This window comes from Ictidomys tridecemlineatus, chromosome 4 (assembly GCF_052094955.1).
Source record: "Ictidomys tridecemlineatus isolate mIctTri1 chromosome 4, mIctTri1.hap1, whole genome shotgun sequence".
NCBI classification, from domain to species: Eukaryota; Metazoa; Chordata; class Mammalia; order Rodentia; family Sciuridae; genus Ictidomys; species Ictidomys tridecemlineatus.
Genome location: NC_135480.1, coordinates 46,507,691 through 46,528,044, shown reverse-complemented (window position 1 = coordinate 46,528,044; position 20,354 = coordinate 46,507,691). Strand labels below are relative to the sequence as shown.

The following is a 20,354-nucleotide window of genomic DNA, read 5'->3' as shown; positions in this document are numbered from 1 at the left end:
TGTAACAATATTAAGTTTGTTTTCTCTGGTGATTCAGAGAAGTGAGCAATCTGTCAGTAATACACTGAGTGAAATTACTTGTCTTGGAGGAATAACTGCTGACAGTCACTTTATCTCAGAGCTGACCCAAACATCTCCCTGCTGACAAACAAATTACTATGTCTAACTTTGAAAAGGTAACTAGCTTGTTTTAATTTTGATTGGTCTTTCAGAATCTCCTATACAAATACTCAGACCCATCCTTCATTGTATTTTTTTAAAAGGGAAACAAAAAGTGTTTTGGAGGGATAGGTTTAACTTAATAAATAAGGGAAAAAAACTACAGGAAAAAAAATCTTATCATTTGGAGCTAAGAAAAAGACCTGCTATGCTTCTTTCCAAGACTGTTATATGGATGAGTCTGGTAAGTGTGTCGACCCAACATTAAGACTGGCAGTACCGCCAGTGACTGGCTGGGTGAGTGAACACATTATCCAGACAGTATTGTAGAAATTAATTTTCTTCAATAAAGTGGTTTTTAAGGCTCATATATTTCACAATCTAAACATATGTCACTGTTTCATAAACAAAATAAATGGATTAAAATAATACATTACCAATATGCTGACATGTGGAGATATTTTAATTAGAAATTCTTAAGCTGTGTGATATTTAACTGCTGTATTTGCTAAAGAGAAGCATGCATCATTTAATAGGAAGGCATGAGACAGGTGTATCACTGCATATGGCACCAGATTGTGTTTGATATAAGCTATGAGACAACATTACTCCAATTAAAAATAAAACAAAACAAAATTAAGGAACTATCATATTGAAAGTAGCCACATAATATGAATCAATACACTTAAACTACCTTTTTATTAAAAAAAAAGTCATTCGGAGCTTGTTTCCTGATAATTTTTTTTTCATAACCAATCTAACATCATAGCTATTTAAAGGCCATATTTACATGACTGCCACTGTTTCATAAACAAAATAAATGGATTAAAATAATACATTACCAATATGCTGACATGTGGAGATATTTTAATTAGAAATTCTTAAGCTGTGTGATATTTAACTGCTGTATTTGCTAAAGAGAAGCATGCATCATTTAATAGGAAGGCATGAGACAGGTGTATCACTGCATATGGCACCAGATTGTGTTTGATATAAGCTATGAGACAACATTACTCCAATTAAAAATAAAACAAAACAAAATTAAGGAACTATCATATTGAAAGTAGCCACATAATATGAATCAATACACTTAAACTACCTTTTTATTAAAAAAAAAGTCATTCGGAGCTTGTTTCCTGATAATTTTTTTTTCATAACCAATCTAACATCATAGCTATTTAAAGGCCATATTTACATGACTGCCTCATTATACTGGTCCCGGTTTCTTAACATTCTTTTTGACTTACTTAAGGACCAATGCTAACATAGCTGAGGAAAGCAAATGGCAACTGGTCCTGAAATTTATATGGGTGAGAGAATTGGAATAAGTAGCAATATAATATATTGTTTACTGTAGCAAGTGCCCTCTGTTCTCTAAAGGTCAAAAGCATTGTAACCTTAGAGTTACAGTTTCTGATTGTTCCCAGGGTTAAATACATTATCAAAATTAATGGTTCAAGTCCCTCAACCTTCAGATATATGAGTATTCATGACTCCATCTGCTGAACTGTTCAACTAAAAATAGCATTCTTTGGCCTTCTCTCCCCTCATATTGTGCCCCTGAGGCAGAAAAAATCATGCCTTAGATCAGCACAGTTGTGTAAAAAATGGTCCTTCCTGTTTCTTCATGATTTAAAGAAAGACAGACTGGAGTATGTTAATGAAAGAAGGGTCTTTACATTTTTATATTTTTCTACCTGATACAAAATTTCAGGCTTCTAGGATATAACTGTAAATGCTCAGATTTATCCAGGCTCATTAATATTAGAAATGACAACCCTTAAAGGACAAATTAACTGTAACATTAGACAGAGAAGACCAATTCTGAGCTAAGCAATATGTTTTCTTTTCCTGAAGAATCTCTTTGTATAAGTAAAACCAGTCAACATAATTGTAATACTTCCTTATAATCAAGTTTATCATGATCATGATTGTTGACAGAGCTGACATTGTATCTTGTCAAAGGAGGGGAGAAAACCTTAGCTAGCAAAGAAAGAAGAGTTTTTTTTTTTAAGAGAGAGAGAGAATGAATCTTTTTTTTTTTTTTTGTAGATGGACACAATACAATGTCTTTATTTTTATGTGATGCTGAGAATCAAACCCAGGTCCCATGTGCACTAGGTAAGCGCTTTACCGCTGAGCCACAATCCCAGCCCAAAAGAATAGCAATAAAACAACATATGATAAAATTTCCTACTATCTTTGCTCTTTGTCTAGCAGCATAGATATAGGCATCTTCTGTGTAGATGTCCTATTAAACATGCCACACTCTATCAGGAAGCTGGGGAAACTTGACTTTCAAACAAGGTCAATCTTTTCCTACTAGTGTACCATACAAATAAACAGATCAAAGGTTTCCTGACATGCAGGAAAAAGGTGCAGAAAATGGAGGCAAGAGAACAGAGCAAAAATAAACAAAAACCCAGGAAACTCTCAATCCAGCCAAATGTAAACTGCAAAGTTAGGAAGACTTTTGCATTCATGGGCTCCCTATTTAGCCTAATGAAAGTAACAGACATGTGGCATCTGCTGTACTCATACATTCGCATTGCTTTGGCACTGTGCAGCCTGGCACTCACATGTAAGATATCATGATTTCCAGAAACCCAACAGAAGCCAGATTTGACACATCAGGGGTCAGTGATAGCAGGGGTAGGGGGAAAACCAATAAAGCAAAAAAATTAGGGAAAAGAAGAGATTAGGTAGTTTTGAGTTTGAGCCAAGGCCACCTGCTTTCACAATCTTCAGAGCGCTTAAAAGCTCCTCACACTGACTGTCCTGATTGGATAAGGTTGCAAACTGTCATCACACAGAAGAGCTAGTGCCTATTATCCAGTTATCTTCCTTTATCTCTTCTAGTTATAGTAGATTCTCAAAATGCTCTGAAATATGGCACCCTTTCTACAGCCAGGAGAAAGCCTTAGAAAAGGAATGTCTTCTGGCTGAGTAGAAGACAGCAGATACTCTGTCAGTACATGTCTAGTCATGTCTGAGTGGGAACCCCCTATCTCCCTCTCATATCAAAGCGAAAGGGAAAAGGGAGGCAGGCAACAAGTTCTGGGACTCTTCCTTAGGCGACTTCTAAGGTGCCCTTTGATCTTGTTCTCTTCCTTCTAAGGAGTGATCACTCCTTATGATTTTCCAAAAAGATAGATACAAAGCAACAGAAAAGAAAATGTCAAAGGATTATTTTCTTTTGGGGAGTGGGGGTTAAGTTTCCCATCCTAGGTTGGAAGGTAAAATTTGGTATTAAATCACACCCAGCAAATGAAAGTGTACTTCAAGTCTAGGGTAACCTGTTTCCTTTTTTTTGGGGGGGGGGTAGTCAACAGATAGCTGGCAACCTTCCAACATCTGATAGTCCTAAAGAAGAACTCCAATGACACAGGAGAGGAATTTAGTATGAAATTAGAGCAAGGAAGACTAGATCTCTATAGCAGAAAAGGACTTAGCCCACAAAAACAACAGAAGCTTTACCAGAAGGTTAAATATGAAAGAACATTGCATAAGTTTATGGGGCAAAACACTACCAGACAGGCCCAGATACCCAACTTCATCTTGAAAAAAATTTGTTAAAAAACCTAAATCAGGAAAAGCTATAAATCCTGGACAAGAATTCTAACTCAATGAATATAATGAATATTTTATAGTCTGGTTAAATCACTTGACCTCTCTGAACCTCAGCTATTTCATCTATACAAGCAGAATTATATTTTATCAGGTTGACAGGCTTATTAAGTGATCAAATGAAATTAAAAAAAAATGTTTAAGTATTTCTTAAACACTGTATTACACCATACTAAAGAAAAAGTAAAAAAGTGAGGGGAGAAAAAAGATGATTTTGAAGACACTCATAATGTGAAGAATTTGCCTGAAAATACATAGCAATAAACAACCTAATTCAAGAGCATTGGTTTGGGTTTTGCCTTTTTCTCTGAAAGAAAATCAACAAGAGAAAAGCCTCTTTAGAAATGAAGAAAAGTGAAAGACTAGGGTTTAGTGTTTACCACTAAAACTCTGAGGGTTTGCCACTTTTTAAAAAGCCTAGAATATGACTAAACAATCCAGTCCCACACCCAATGAAGCACCAAGGGAAGCATTCATACCTCAATCTGTTTGTGGTTGTAAGAGTGGCCACCACCATGTTCAAAGGTGTCCAAATTCCTGCCAAAACGGTCACTTAGGCCCTTTAGCCTTGGGTTAATTTGTGGGTGGGAGACATGACCCTTCTGTTTAGTAGCATATTCAGAAAAAAACAAAACAAAAGACAAAAAATACTGTCAGAACTCATGAAACAACACATATTTCTAAATCTAGGGTATTGACGATCAAAGAATGAAAAATAGAAGGTTTAAGACCCAGCCTCTCTGTGGTTTACAGGAACTTGGTTATATGATCAAACTGTAGTACTTGTTTTTTATTCCTGCCTCTAAATCAAGAAGATACTCCATAGCACAGGTCTAAGAAAAGGAAAAATAGATTAGAATTACCACTAGAGAGGATTCTTTTTAGATTTTTACCAGCTGCTGTAGGCTTTAGTATTAGTGTATAAGATGAATTTGCAAAAAAGGTGGGGTTACTGTTCTGTTAGGCAAAATGTCTGGTTCTGCTAGGCAGCCCATAATGGGGAATACCTTTATGCTTCCTGGATGAGGCTTATGAAAAAACTTTTCAAGTATTGAAAAAATTATTTCTTTGCAGGCCCATTTGACAATAGTCAAAGTAATTTTTTTCTTCCTTTTCTTATGGTATGATAGCAGCACAGATTTTATATTCAAGCCATATAGGGATTAGCAACATAAAAATAAAAATGCCTGGTCAGATGGTGTTCCCTAGAACTAAATAAGAATCACGGTAAGTTTTATAAATAAAAACTTTCCTTAAGGAACTTTCTATTGTATGGAAACTCAAGTTACTGTCATTTTTCTAAATATTCAAATACCAAATATTGACTTTTATTTTAATGATCTTATTATTTTTATTAATTAAAATATTCATCCATATTCAAGTCAATTTCCCATTCAAATAATAGAACTAAAACAGTATAAAGGATGCCTAGTCTTATTACAGATTCTACTCTTTACCATAAATAAGATAAAGTAAAAATAAATGTTCACTTAGCTTCTAAGATACACTTTCTCCCCAAGTTTGGCTTTATATATAAAGAACACTAATGGAGAACTTGATCAGACACCATGCCTAGACTTTTTGACCCTCAAAAGATAAGGATACATATATTTGCAAGCAATGTGTTTACATTTTACCAAATAATTATCAATTTGGGAATAACAACTCCTTATTCTATGAGCCACAAGAAGTAAAATATCCAACACTATTCTGTTTTGATGCTTCTGTGTAAAAACTAATATAGATATAATAAAGACACAGATGAAAAGTCAATAAGAAAAAAAACCTAACATATCCAATAAGTACTAGCCATAAAATTATAAAACTATGAACTCATATGACAGAGAATACATAGTACTAAGTCATAACATCATTTTTCCTTTAAAAATAGTGAAACTGGTGATATTCTTTTATTTGCAGTATGATAAGTACATAAGGTGTTAATTCTTCTGGGCTATGCTTAAAAAATTATTTAACATTCAGGCCATTATTTAGCATACAGCTGGTTAGCAGTTTTCCACTAACATACTGGCTCATATCCCACTTTTTTTTTTTTTTTCTGGCACTTACCTGGAGCTGTAAAGGGCTGAGTCCAGAAGCAGCAGCAGCTGCCATTGTTGATGGAATGAACTGTACGGGGTAGTTATCACCTGTCGGAAAGAACAATGCATACAGGTTTAGACAATGCATAGGGAATAGCAGCAGACAAGTACAAACATGGTCCTTGGATTGCTTGAGCTCTACAACATCGCTCTAAGCCCAAACATCTGCAGAAACAAAAGGCTTAGTTGGGCACAGACTTGCAGTGCTGCCTTGGAACTTTTTGTTAACAGATAGCTGGTAGGCAAACTGGCAAAACATGAATGTGATGTTAAAAAAATTTAATGTGCAATTCAAGCATGTTCTCTCCATTACAAATCTTGTAATACATCATTTTTTAAGAGTAAAAAAAATATCTTAAAGCCAGGCTGACACTTAGTACACTGTGAAACCACTGAAGCTTTTCTATTAGAACAACAAAAAGTTTTGGCTTGGTAGGCAACACAGAGAATTAGAGTCCAAAAAACACTATCAGTTATTGACAGGCTATAATTCTCAACTTTATTTTATAAAAAAATAAAGATAATATTTTTAAAATATAACCTCTTGAATATTTTACATATATATATAAATATTTTAAATATATATATGTTGTGTGTGTGTGTGTTTGGTTTAATCTCTAGTACCATACTAGTGGAAACAAGTACAAAAATCATGCATATAAAGCACTGATAAAACACTCTTTGATAATGATTTTATTAAATAACCACCATTTTACATGGGATATCTACACTAAAAGCCTGGTGGAGATTGAGCATGTTTTAACTAAGATCAATGTTACATCTCAATGTGTTTGTAACTCCAGCCATTCTAAATAGAGGACCTAAGTACTTTCTGTGACCTAAGAACTGAGGATGTGGCCAGTAACCTAAAAGCCAAGAGAGAGTGATGAAGAACATACTGTGACAATAGTAACTGAACTAAAAATTAATATTTGTGGATAAATTACACAATTCCAATGATTAAATGTAGTGTCACTTTGGCTTCACTACTTATTTAAAGTCAGTGTTATGTACTATCTCTAGGCTATATTTTAATAGGCTGTTCCCCCACACATTTTTGACATTTATAATCATGCTATTTTGCATGAACTTTTCCTCATTGAAAGCTGAATGTATTAATGAAGAGAAATAATATAAAGAAGCCCAGTAACAAAAGTAGTCAACTGAAAGCAATAAAACCTTTTTTTTTTTTTTTCCTACATGGACACTAATACTTGGAGGCTTCCCAGTGTCCCTGGTTTCTTGGAACTCATCCCCTTGCCACATGAAGTGCTACTCAGCTGGCCCAATGTAAATGTTAAGTCGCTTTCACTTTTAACAAATTGTTAGCTTCTAATCTACACAGTCTCTTTGCATCATATCCATAATACCTCATCAGACCATTGAGCACAGTGTGTGCCTGTACACAGTCCAGTAACAATTGGCTTCTGATTGCATATGGAGTGCCGCTACAATGCATTCACTAACACTACATTGTGCTGATCTCCTATGGAGTAATGTTCAAAATATCTGATCTTGTTTTTCCCCTTCCATGAGGTTGATTTTAGTTTGCAGTACTATATGAGCTTTTTAAAAAAGATAACTAGGGCAAATTATTTTTTATAGTAAATGACTGTCACTTTATGCTTAAATAATTCTACTGATCTTCTTGATATTTAAACTAAACTATCTGAAGAAAAAATATCCTAATCTAAGTCAAATAGTACTTCCTTGGTTGATATCATACCAGGTTAAAAAAAATCACAAAACGATGCTGAATTAATGATGTTTCAAAAATAGGGGGGAAAAACTCACCATTCCAACCATCAACATGGACTGCATTCCAGAACATTTTAGAGCTGTTCTTTAAATATCATGCATTATTCATACTAACTCTAAGCCACAACCCCCCTCCCTGTAAGTTTAATACCAGTTGCTTTATTTGTACTAAAACATTTTTCATGTCAAACATATTTAAAAAAATCAAACTCTAAAAGAATTCCCCGGGGCACTCCTTTCTTCATAGCTGTCATGCTTCTATGCTATGAAATAGCTGATTTTTTTAATATAGTTTTTGGCTTGCCGGTTAATTTATTACTATCTCTACCACACCCTGTAGTACTCTCCAGCTCACCTGCTAGCTACAAACAGCTTTCTTCCCACTGTTGACAAGCATATTTTAAAAACATTTTTAACCTTTATGCGGGTTTGAATCTGCCTATCTGAATAGATCTTTAGAAAGCTATTCCTCTGGCACATATCATTGTATCAAAACTAAAATTGAACACATTAGAGCAGCAGAGTATGTCACAGAGGATGATTAGAAGAGAGGAAAAAAGGAAAAGGCAGGAGAGGGAGACGAAGGTTGAAAATGGGAGAGAAAAATCTCAGAGGGGGAGTGACTTAGGGTAATGTAAAGTTTAGTTTTTTTGTTATTTGTTTTGTTTTGTTTTTAGTAATGAAGTTTCATGTGCTTCCTCCTACCACCTCTAATTTTCTCTGTGTAAGAGTTGATTGAAAAAAGTTCTCAGTGGTTGACTTGGCAAAGAATCAGTCAACATGTTGCAGCAGTTTTTTTTTTTTTTCAAATTTGTCTCTGGATTTGAAATGCTTGCGTGAGGACCTATTCTTTTAAAATTTGCACAAAGAAAGATGAAGCCTGTTGGAACAGGTTGACTTTAGGCGCTATGGTAATCTGGCCCTTGCTACCTCTAGTATAAGAAGACAACCTCCAAATACCAAAAATATGAGAAATAATACCCATTCTGTAAATTCAACTTTCCAGGCTTTAAGATATTCCAGTTGACTTTTTATCTGAAGGTTACAGACCAAATACAAAAACAGGATTAAAGGCCTATGGAAAATTTGCTTGACATTAATTTCACTTGTTAGAATGGGCAACATTCTTTTGGAATCAAAGCAGCTCCACAGCAAGAGTCCCTAAATGAGAGGAAGTAAATTCTTAAAAATGTGGAGTACAGAAATTAAGCCAAAAGTTAGTAGGACTGAATGACAGAGGAAAGGAAGCTTGTACGAAGAACCTAGGACCCATTAGACTCAGGGTACCTCCCGGAAGAAAACTCCTAATGTGTGTAATTCAGATATAAATTCTGTTTTTTAAAGAGCAAAAAATCCTATGGGTAAAATTCTGTCGATTCACTTTCATACTTCAGAAAAACAAATGATCAGAGACTTGTGGTATCTTGAGATATTAATTTCAGATAGTAATACATTGCAGAAGTCATTTAGAGATATTGGGAGGAGTATAAGAGAAAACAAAAGAAGACAAGACAAAACAAGAGCACAGAACAAAGAGAGAGGACTCATGAATTCCTCAGTAACTGCACTTAAATGGGAATCCTGCCTCATACCTCATATTCCACCCTCCAAATGTGCTATCCATCTCTGTCTCACAAATTATTGTGATGGCATCGTAGGATGATGACAAGTTGCCCAGCTAGCACCCCACTTTTAAGAGCTATTGCCATTCTTAGTACAATGTGGAAATACCTGAATCACAACTACTGATACAAACTTGGATGTATCATTTTGCATGGGTCTTGCCTAGAGGGATGTATTCAGTATAGCAAACTATTACAACTCCTTCGTGCTCTGAGGTAATATCATAAGTCTGAATATATCTTTGTACAACATAACACTGAAGCAAAACTTCAAAAAACAGAACCTTCAATTTGTTCTGAAGACAAATGGATAAAAAAATTAGAAAGGATTAGGATGTATATTTCTGAGATCACCATGCTCTTATTTCTGTGGCTAAATTTGTACTTTTCTATTCATTGGAGAAAATCAATGATGAAAAGATTCTTGATCCCAGGATTTTTTTTTAAGTTCATCAGCATTGTTTTGCATACCTCTGAAGAGACTCAGAACCAGGGATCTATCTTAATTCCTTCGTTCATTTCATAGCTTCATTCAGACTTTTGAATATCAATGGAATTTGTCACAATGGCAATTAAATAATTGAATATGAATGAACTGATATAAATTCACCCCCATTATAAGAAATCAGCTGAAAAAACAAACAAACAAAACAACTCAAAGTACATGCCTTAATGAGAGCTCATCAATGATATGGCTTTCATATAGGAAGAGGACACAGAATAATGCCTGATGTTCATAAAACTAAGTTAGTTTATACAAGTGAACATATCTTCTTTCTGGACCTCAACATTCATTTAAAACTGAGAGTGCTAATCAAAGAATTCCAAGAATACTTTCATTGAAAGTAGATAGATTTAATTAATCAAGTATTCCAATAGTAGTTACACACCTCCACTTTGAAATACTCTGGAAGAGAGGAATGGCTGGCTGTATGTCATTTAGATAAACTCACAGATAAAAATCACATTTTTATAGCAAAAAGTGTCAGATATTCTGAAACCATGTTCCCAAGAGTGTGAAATATCAAATTGGAGACCTTTAGTCTGAATTCTATCTCTGCTATTTTCTAGATGTTAAGTCTTTGGAAAAGTTAACATTTTTGGATTTTAGTTTCTTTTCTTCTAATGAAATAGAGACAATGCCACTTACTACCACATATATCTTAAAGTTGTTATAAGAATTAAAAAGGAATACACACACAGGGGATATCTTAACAAATAAAAGGTGCTTAATAAAAGAAGCATTAAATAACAAGTGTAACAACTATATACCAACCAATTAGATAATTTAGATGAAATGGAAAAATTTCTTGAAACAAAGTAACTGATTCAAGTTGAAATAGAAAATTTCAAGACCTATAACAAGAGGTTGAATTAGCAATCAATAACCTCCAACAAAGAAAAGAGCTCTGACCTAGATGGCTTCACCATGAACTCTGCTAAACTTTTAAAGAATTAACATCAATTCTTCTCAAACTCTTATGAAAAATACAAGAGGAGGGAACATTTCCTTATTTGCTCTCTGAGGCCAAAATTACCAAGCAGGAAATATATCATAGAAAAAGAAAAATAAAGACCAACATCTCTTTGAAATAAATGTAAAATCCTCAACAAAATCAAATCAAATCCAATGGCATATTAAAAGTATTATTCATCATAACAAGTAGTATTTATCCAAGGCTTGAGAGAATAGTTCAACATAAGCAAATTGATCTAATATATCACAGTAATAGAAAAAGGGAATAAAACCATATGATCATTTCAACTGATGCAGAAAAGGCATTTGACAAAACTTCAATACTCTTTCACAATAAAAACTCTCAGAAAACTATGAATAGAAAGAAAATTTCTCAGGATTATCAAGGGTTAAAACTCATGACTAACATCATACCCAATGGTAGAGGACTAAAAGCTTTTCCTCTTAGATCAGGAATAAGAAGAAAATGCACACTTTCACTGCTGATATTCAATGTTATGCTGGAATTCTATCCAGTGCTTAGACAAGAAAGGAAATAAAATGCATCAACATTGGTAAGAAAGTGGTAAGATTGTTACTATTTGCAACTGGTATATAGAAAGTTGCAGAACTATATACAGAAAAAAATTTAATTCCATGAGAAAGATGTTAGAGTTAATAAACAAATTCAGTAAACTTGCAGGGTTTAAGATTAACACACAAAATCAGTTACATTTTTATATACCAGCAATAAACAATCCAAAAGGAAATGAATAAAGAAATTTCATTTATAATAGTATAGAAAAAATTTTAATGGTATGTAGAAGAATTAAATATTTAAGAACAACTCCAACTAAGAAGGTGAAAATCTTGTTATGATCAAATCTAAAAACATTGCTAAAAGAAACAGAGAAGACACGAAACAACCTAAGTATCCACCAACTGATGAATGCATAAAGAAAATGTGGTACATTGATAAAATGCAACATTATTCGTCCATTAAAAAAATGAAATTCTATCCTTTGTGACAACATGCATGGAACTGAAGGTCATTATGTTAAGCAAAATAAGCCAGACATAGAAAAACAAGTACTACATAATATCACTCATATCTGGAATCTTAAAAAGTTGATCTTTTAGAAGTTGAGTAGAGAATAGTGATTACCAGAGGCTAGGGAAATTAGGGGGAGGAAGACATGGAGAAAGGTTGATCAATAGGCACTAAATTATAATTAGGAGAAATAAGAACTGGTATTTTATTGCACAGGAAAGTGACTAGAGAATGATAATGTACTGCATACTTATAAATTTAGAAGAAATGATTTTAAATGTTTTATCATAAAGAAATGATACATATTTCAGAAGATAGATATGTTTGTCCTGACTGAACATTATACAATGTATACATGTATCTAAACATAATAAGAATGTAACCCACAAATACCCACAATTTTACATGTTAATTAATTTTTATTTTTTTAAAGGAATTAAATAAGATGAAAATAAATGGAAAGAGGCATCTGTGTCTTGGATATGAAGACTTGTTAAAATGTCAATAATACCCAAAGAAATCTATAGATTCAGTGCAATCCCTATCAAAATTACAACATTTTTCACATAGATAGAAAAGTCAATTCTCTAATATTTCACATGGAATTATAAAGGGCCCCAAGAGCTAAAACTTACTACCAAGCTACAGTTATTAAAACAGTATGGCATAGGCATAATAAAAGATTTCTAAAACAATTGAATAGACAGCCCAGAAATAAATTCTCCCATATGTGATCAATACATTTTTTTAAAAGGGTACCAGTACTACTAAATGGGGAAAAATAAGACTTTTCAATAAATTGTGCAGGGAAAACCCTATATACACATGCAAAGATACATATTAAATTGGTATATTTTGTATAGGGTTTTACCTTACATTAAATACAGAAATTAATTCCAATGGGTCAAAGGTTTAAATTAAGGAGATTAAACCATAAAATATTTAGAAGAAAACATAGTGGTAAATTTTCATGGCACTGAATTTGGCAATGATTTCATTAATATGACACCAAGAGCTTAGGCAACGATAAGGAGATAAATTAGATTTCATCAAAATTAAGAACTTTTGTGCATGAACAGATACTATAAAAAACTAAAATATAATCTACATAATGAATAAAATATTTGCAAATAATATATCTGAAGGGTGTTATTATACATTATATATAAAGAATTTAAACTCAATGACAAAAAAACTACCCAATTAAAATATGGGCAAAGTATATAAAAATACACTTTTCCAAAAAAGATATACAAATGGTCAATAGCAACTAAACAGATGTTCAACATCATAAATCACTGGGAATTGTAAATCAAAACCACAAAGAAATAACATTTCTTTTACACCTCCTAGAAGGACTAAAATGAAATGTATTTTTAAAAAATGGAAAGTAAGTATTGGCATGAATGTTGGGAAATTAGAACACATTTACACTGCTAATGAAATGTAGAATGGCATGATTCTTGTGGAAAACAGTTTTATAGTTTCTCAAAAGATTAGAAATAGAACTACATATGACCTGTCAAGTCTACCCTCAGGTATACATCTAAAAAAACTAAAAGCAGGGACTCAAACAGATATCTGTGTATCAATGATTAAAGAAGTATTATTTGCAATAGTTAGAAGTTAAAAACAACTTAAATGTGTCCCCTAACCAATGAATGGGTAAACAAGATATGATATACACATACAATAGAATATTATTCAGCCATTAAAAGTAATTAAATATTGATGTATGCTACTATATATGGCTGGACCTTGAAAACATTATGCTTACAGAAATAATCCAGATACAGAAGGACAAATTTTATATTATTCCATTCATATGAAGATCTAGAATAGGCAAATTCATAAAGAAAGATAGTAAAACTATAGTTACCAGAGGCTAGGGGAAATAGGGATAGTTGTCATTTAATGACTGTGCATTTTGGGGAGGGGGATGTGAAAAAGTCTCAGGTATAGACAGAGGTAACAGTTATACAACATTGCAAATAATGCTGAGTTGCATAATTACAAATAGCCAAAATGATAAGTATTGCGTATATTTCACTACAATAATAATAAAAAGAAGCATTTGACATACTGTAAAATTGTCAGGTATGTCAAATTGGTCATTGAGCAGAGTGATACTGTTACATCTAATATTCAACTTTGGACCACATTTATAATGGATAATGACTCAGTTTAACAGACCAATTAAATTTACTCAGTATCAAGATCAGATTTTACCTGAAGGTGAGTGCTATATAATTTCAAAGAACTTTCATGTATTTAACCAAATTTAATTTTTACACCTACATGAGTAATGGAGCAAACCATGACTTTTTCAGATGACATAAAAGCAAGGTTCAGTATAGTTAAATAACATGTTCAAATACAAATAAAAGAATCCATGTGAAATATTTAGCACAGTGTTTGGCACAGTAATCATGCAGTAAGCTTTAGCTATTGTCATATTATGGATAGTGAGTAAGTGGAGGATTCAGAAGCAGGTGAATATCCTACTCCAAGGGTCTCCTAGGAAATTTCAAGGGTGCTGCTCAGCAGTGATCACTTAAATACTTCCAACTACACAAAGCAACAGGTCAGCTGCATCATCCCTGGAGCACCAAGGAGGGAGGCTATTTGAGGTTTTTACTTTTCAGGCAAGTTGACCTTGATCTGATACACTCATTAGCAACAGTGAAAGATGTTTCATCCTTTAATTTTCTCAAACATCAATGCTTAAATGTGTTTCTCTTACCCTTGATTGCTGCATCTTTTAGTATCACACATAAAAGAGCAAAGCAACTAAAAGTCTGGTTTATGTTCCTGGCCCTGATGATAAGTTCTCATCTAAAAGGATGCCTCTAATTATAGAACCAATATAAGAATAAAAATTTAGGAATTAAAACAATGAAGCTATTTCTAGAGAGATCAATCTGAAAAATGCTCCTCGGAAACTGCCCAATGCCTTTGGGCAGCATGCCTGCTCAGCAGTACATAGAGGAGGAAGAGCTTATGTGGTGTTCATTGAATACTGAAACCCTGAAATTCCCAGAACTATGGGTCAAATCACCTGGAGTGAGTTGGGAGTGGAGACTCTGTTCCCCAAATTAATTTTTCACATTGCCATAAACTGCAATTAGAAAAATTCAACTTTAATAGTTAATGTCACCTGAAAGTGGTCCTTGCTCATGAAAATCAAGAAAATTATTCAAGCAACTGAATCAATACATTCAATTCACAAACATTGTAGAATTGTTTCAGGTTCTGGGAAGATGGAAAGGGAGCAAAAGGAGGCAAATTTATTTTTTATTTAGAAAGATCAAAGTAGAACTTGTTCGTCCTCTTACACAGGATACTAAAATATAAATTCATGACACTATTTCCAGGTTTTTATATATGTGACTAGGCTTCTCTCTTTTAAAAAATAGCCATTGTCTCATATACATTTCAAGTGAAGTAGTTAAGCTCAGTCTAGGGCTAAAAAAGTTTGCTTGTCCAGACTCTAGTCCAATAGTTGTCCTCAACTCATGTGAATGATAAAAACTCTGCATAGACTGTCTCCTGAGTTTATAATTTCTCTACTAATAGCATAAAAATGTATGTTTTTAATTAATTTTAAATATGGCTTTTATATACAAGAAATCTTAGAGTAGCCAAAATTTAGAGTTTGGCTTAAATTCTTTGATATAACTTAATGGTTACCAGAGAATACCTCATTACCAGCCTTGTTTGTGACCAAAAATTTTTCCACATATCCAAATTCAAGTCCTGCCTAACTCAACAGGCATAGTCAGCATAATCAAATACAGATTTGTTATCTTAGGACACTACTCTGAGAAGTATTTTGTTCAACAAAAGCAACTAATTCCTGCACAGTATTGTCCTGGTCTCTAAATTCTTCTCAGTTATGTGTTATGATCTCATGGATTCTATTTGAGAAAACTTACTTTTAAATTATCTAAATTTGTTGGATATAGAGCAATATCTTCTCTCACAGAAACAATACCACATTTTTAACAAAATTAGAAAATATGGTTATAAGATATCTACAGGTAGCAGAAAATAAAGCCTATATTTGATTTTGAAATGTGGTTAATTTTAACTTTATAAACACTGAAATCAAATATACAATTTCCACAGTATATCTAAAAAGTTTCTGGGGACTGGTATAGGGATGGCAACTGAAATTCAGTATAAGAGATCAAATTTAGTTTATATCAATATTCCATAGAAATCAAGATGAGGAAATAATCAAAACAACTTACAGAGATCAGAAAAGGACTGAACCAAAGCACTGATGAAAGCATATTCTCCAACAAAATATACTTCTGTCCTTAATATAGATGCCAATTTAAGGGGGAGTAAAATTTCTGCTCTAGAAAAATGAATTTTAACAATTTAAATTGCACCATTTTCCTTCACTCAGGCATCCAAAAACCTTTTGGGAATATAGACTTAGTATTCTTTATCCAAAATGCTTGGGACTAGACGTATGCAGATTTGGGGGGTTTTCCAATATTGGAACACTGATTAAAGACTTTACTAGTTGAGAATCTCTAAGATGAAAAAAAAATCTAAAATCTGAAATAATTCCAAATCCAAGGTGCCAAAAACATGCACTGTAGAAAAGATAGCCTCTTCAACAAATGGTGCTGGGACAATTGGAAATCCATATGCAACAAGTTGAAATTAAATATCTTCATCATGCACAAAACTCAACTCAAAATGGATCAAGGACATAGGAATAAAACCAGAGACCCTACATCTAATAGAAAAAAAGAAGTTCCTAATAAGACTCCTTTGGTACAAGAATTAAAATAAACAATCAATAAATGGGACGGACTAAAACTTAAAAGTTTCTTCTCAGCAAAAGAAACAATCTGTAAGGTGAATAGAGAGCCTACATCTTGGGAGAAAATCTTTATCCCTCACATTTCAGATAGAGCACTAATCTCTAGGGTATATGAAGAACTCAAAAAGCTAAGCACCAAAAAAAAAAAAATCAATAAATGAGCCAAAACCCTGAGCAGACTCTTCTCAGAAGATGATATACAATCAATCAACAAATATATGAAAAAATGTTCATCATCGCTAGTAATTAGAGAAATGCAAATCAAAACCACTCTAAGATTTCATCTCACTCCAGTCAGAATGACAGCTATTATGAAGACAAACAACAGTAAGTGTTGGCGAGGATGTGGGAAAAAAGGTACACTCATATACTGCTGGTGGGACTGCAAACTGGTGTAGCCAATATGGAAAGCAGTATGGAGATTTCTTGGAAAATTGGGAATAGAACAACCATTTGAACTAGCTATCCCTCTCCTCGTTCTATACCCAAAGGACTTAAAAACAGCACACTACAGGGACACAGCCACATCAATATTTATAGCAGCACAATTCACAATAGCTAAACTGTGGAACCAACCTAGATGCCCTTCAATAGATGAATGGGTAAAAAAAAAATGTGGCATATATACACAGTGGAATATTACTCAGCAATAAAAGAGAATAAAATCATAGCATTTGCAGGTAAATGCATGGATTTAGAGAAGATAATGCTAAGTGAAGTTAGCCAATCCCCCAAAACCAAATGCTGAATGTTTTCTCTGATTTAAGGAGGCTGATTCCTAGTGGGGTAGGGAGGGGGGAGCGTGAGGAATAGAGGGGTGGGAGGAAAGGGAGGGGGAGGGTGTTATAAATGATGGTGGAATGGGATGGATATTATTATCCAAAGTACATGTATAAAGACATGAATTGGTGTGAATATACTTTGTATACAACCAGAGATATGAAAAATTGTGCTTTATTTGTGTAATAAGAATTGTAATGCACTATGCTATCATATATAAATAAAAATTAATAAAAATTCAAATATTTTTAATTTCTAAAAAGTTTTTATTAGTGCACTATAATTACACATAAGAGTGGAGTTCATTTTGACATAATAAATGCATTTAACAGTTTGTTTATTCTCAATCACTGGTTCTTCCATTTTCTTTAAGAAAAAAAAACTGTGGAATGAAAATTCAAGTTTTTTGAGCATCATTTTGGCACTAAAAAATTTTCAGATTTTAAAGAATTTTTACATTTTCAAATTAGGGGTGCTCAACCTGTATGAGTTTGACTCATTTGCATTTGAAGACTTTTCAGTGAGCCCTTAAATCAGTCAATCCTAGGACTGGGGGTCTAGCTCAGTAGCAAAGCACTTGACTAAAATGTGCAAGGTTCTGCATTCAAACCATTCCCCCCACCAGAAAATAAAAAATTAACCAATGGCTTACCCATCTATTACTCTAATCACTTGAGGTCCACCAAAGACATCCTACCTTTTCTCACAAGGTTGTTCTCTACCAAATGTAAAAGAGTAGTCAACAGTAACCAGCAACCAAAATAGATGTTAGGTTTGTTTTTATGCTATTTAGTAAGCTTTTTTACCCAGAATTTTAGTACAGTGATTTATATTTTATAGCTCTAAGAAAATTAAAATGTCTTTGTTCACTTTATAAGCCACATATACAAAGAAATTGCTGCATTCAGATTTGTTGCACTCAGATTTGGTGGTTAATATAATCGGGTTAATATGTTAAAAAGAACTTGACACAAAAATTATTAATGAGTACAACAAGGTCACTACTTCTGAGCTGAGGTCACTTACAAAGAATGCACAAATGAAATTAAGGTTGACTTCTATTTACTTGACTATCTTCTTACATTGGATTCCTTTGGCAACATATCTTTAAACATTTAAAGCTCTGTTTACAGGGAGGCTCTAAAAGAAGCTTCAAACCATTATGCCTCTAATTGAATTCCCCAGGAGTCCAGTAAACTCAGAGGAATAAAGAAAAACCATAACATTTGCTAAATCATCTTAAAACATATTTCATTGCAAGGTTATGTGGCCTGATTTTTGAGGTTCAAAGATGAATGAAAAATATTACTGAATACTTCATTATTTAGACTAAAATAAAAAAGAAGTTTACCTATTAGTGGTAAGCAAATTAAACCAGTCCAGTTTAAACTTTTTTTTTTCTTTCAGATTTCCCCCAAGAGAAATCTGACAAAAAACAATAACAACATTTTATATTTATATGTGACCAGTCTCCCAGACTATGAAAGTTCTCAGGAGGAAGAAAAGGTCTTTAACCAAAGACAATTATTCACAGTGAAGGTATGAGAGAGAGCTGACAGAAATTTTGTAGTCCTCAGGGAAAGCAGAATTTTATCTGTGAATTCAGAACTGATAAAATAAGAGAAAATAAAAGTTTTAGCAACTAATTAGTTTATTAAAATACCCCCTCTTCCCAATTCTAATTTTACTTTAGAATAAGCTTTTATGATCTTTTTATTCAGAGTTCCCTTGCATGCCCCTGTGTTTGTTGTGACTACTAAGCAAAAACATGTGGATCTGAGCAATTCCAAAAGAATGTGAAGTCTCTCTCTACTTACCTGGTTTGTATGTTATTCCAGGGGGGAAGAGGAATCCCTGTTGGGCAGCAGCAGCTGCTGCCAGGGTCCGCTGGTCATGTGGAAAAATTGGGATCATGAGCGGAGGCATGTGACCCTGAACCTGCTAAACAGAAGAGAGCCTATGATCAGACAGAGAGCAAATGTATGCCAAGAAGTCTTTGTTTCTCACTCCTGGGGGTGTGCTGGTACCCACACAGCCACCTACCTCTCACCTCATTCCAGATATTAAAGCTGAGAAAAATTCAGGCAAAATCCGCTAAACCTTTTTTTTTTTAGATTCTGTTAGCATATCAAGGACATAACTTAATTGTAAATTTGCCTCTTTGTTTCACCAGAAGGTGGTTAATGGTTTTCATTTCTCCTATTTTGCTTTTAGTTTCCTTCTTTTTTTATAAACAAATAACTAAAAGAAATAAGTTTGCTTCTTTTATTACACTACAATGTTGAGAGGTTTTGCCCTTTCACCTGCTTTGCATTCTGTGCTTTATTTTGAAAAGCGTATTTAGTATCCTTGGTCAGAAAATAATGTCTAATTGTTATATATTCCAAAAGCTGTATCTATCTATCCAATTTAGGTATCTTATTTCAAAGCCTCACTGCATTATATTAAACATATAGCTCTTCAGATTTAAGGCTACTACATCTTGGCTTCCAATTAAACTAATATTCTTTGCCATACACACCTCGATGTAACATATAAATTGCTTGTCTGGCTAAGCAGTTTTACAGCTTTATGCACTACCATGTAGCTCAGTAATTATGGAGTTGTATTCAGAGAGCATTTCATAATAAATCCTACTATATCAAATTTCATTTGACCTCAATAAATGTATCAAAGAGCACAAAAATGCAAAATAGAAAATCTTTACTCTATATCAGTATTTGTATACCATATAAAGAAAATAAGAGCTATGACAGAATCATGCTTGTGGAAATTACATTTTAATTTCCTAGTTTTCTTCTTTACTCTATGCATGCTGCCCTGATTCCAGGATAGCAAAACAGGAAGGTTTTATCCTGGCTTTGGGGACATGATTTTGGGTTGGACTATAGGACTTTTCTCATTTAAAGATCAAAACTGTAATGTACCAAAAGAAGTGATCTATTAGCTCAAACAGGGT

The 20,354-nt window shown here is 33.4% G+C and overlaps 1 protein-coding gene across 30 annotated transcripts in view; it reads right to left on the bottom strand.

Annotated features, from left to right (window-relative positions):
• The window catches only part of Sox6 (SRY-box transcription factor 6), a 580,734-nt gene that overhangs the window by 113,279 nt on the left and 447,101 nt on the right, over nt 1-20,354 (bottom strand). For 18 of the 30 annotated variants that reach the window (XM_078046426.1, XM_021727329.3, XM_078046425.1 and 15 more), the window contains 3 exons: nt 19,213-19,336; nt 5,857-5,936; nt 4,266-4,388 (listed from right to left, as the gene is read on the bottom strand). In XM_078046426.1, the coding sequence (XP_077902552.1) occupies nt 4,266-4,388; nt 5,857-5,936; nt 19,213-19,336 (327 nt within the window). The remainder of the gene's footprint in view (nt 1-4,265; nt 4,389-5,856; nt 5,937-19,212; nt 19,337-20,354) is intronic. The other 12 variants (XM_040284707.2, XM_021727332.3, XM_078046431.1 and 9 more) reach the window with 3 other exon arrangements.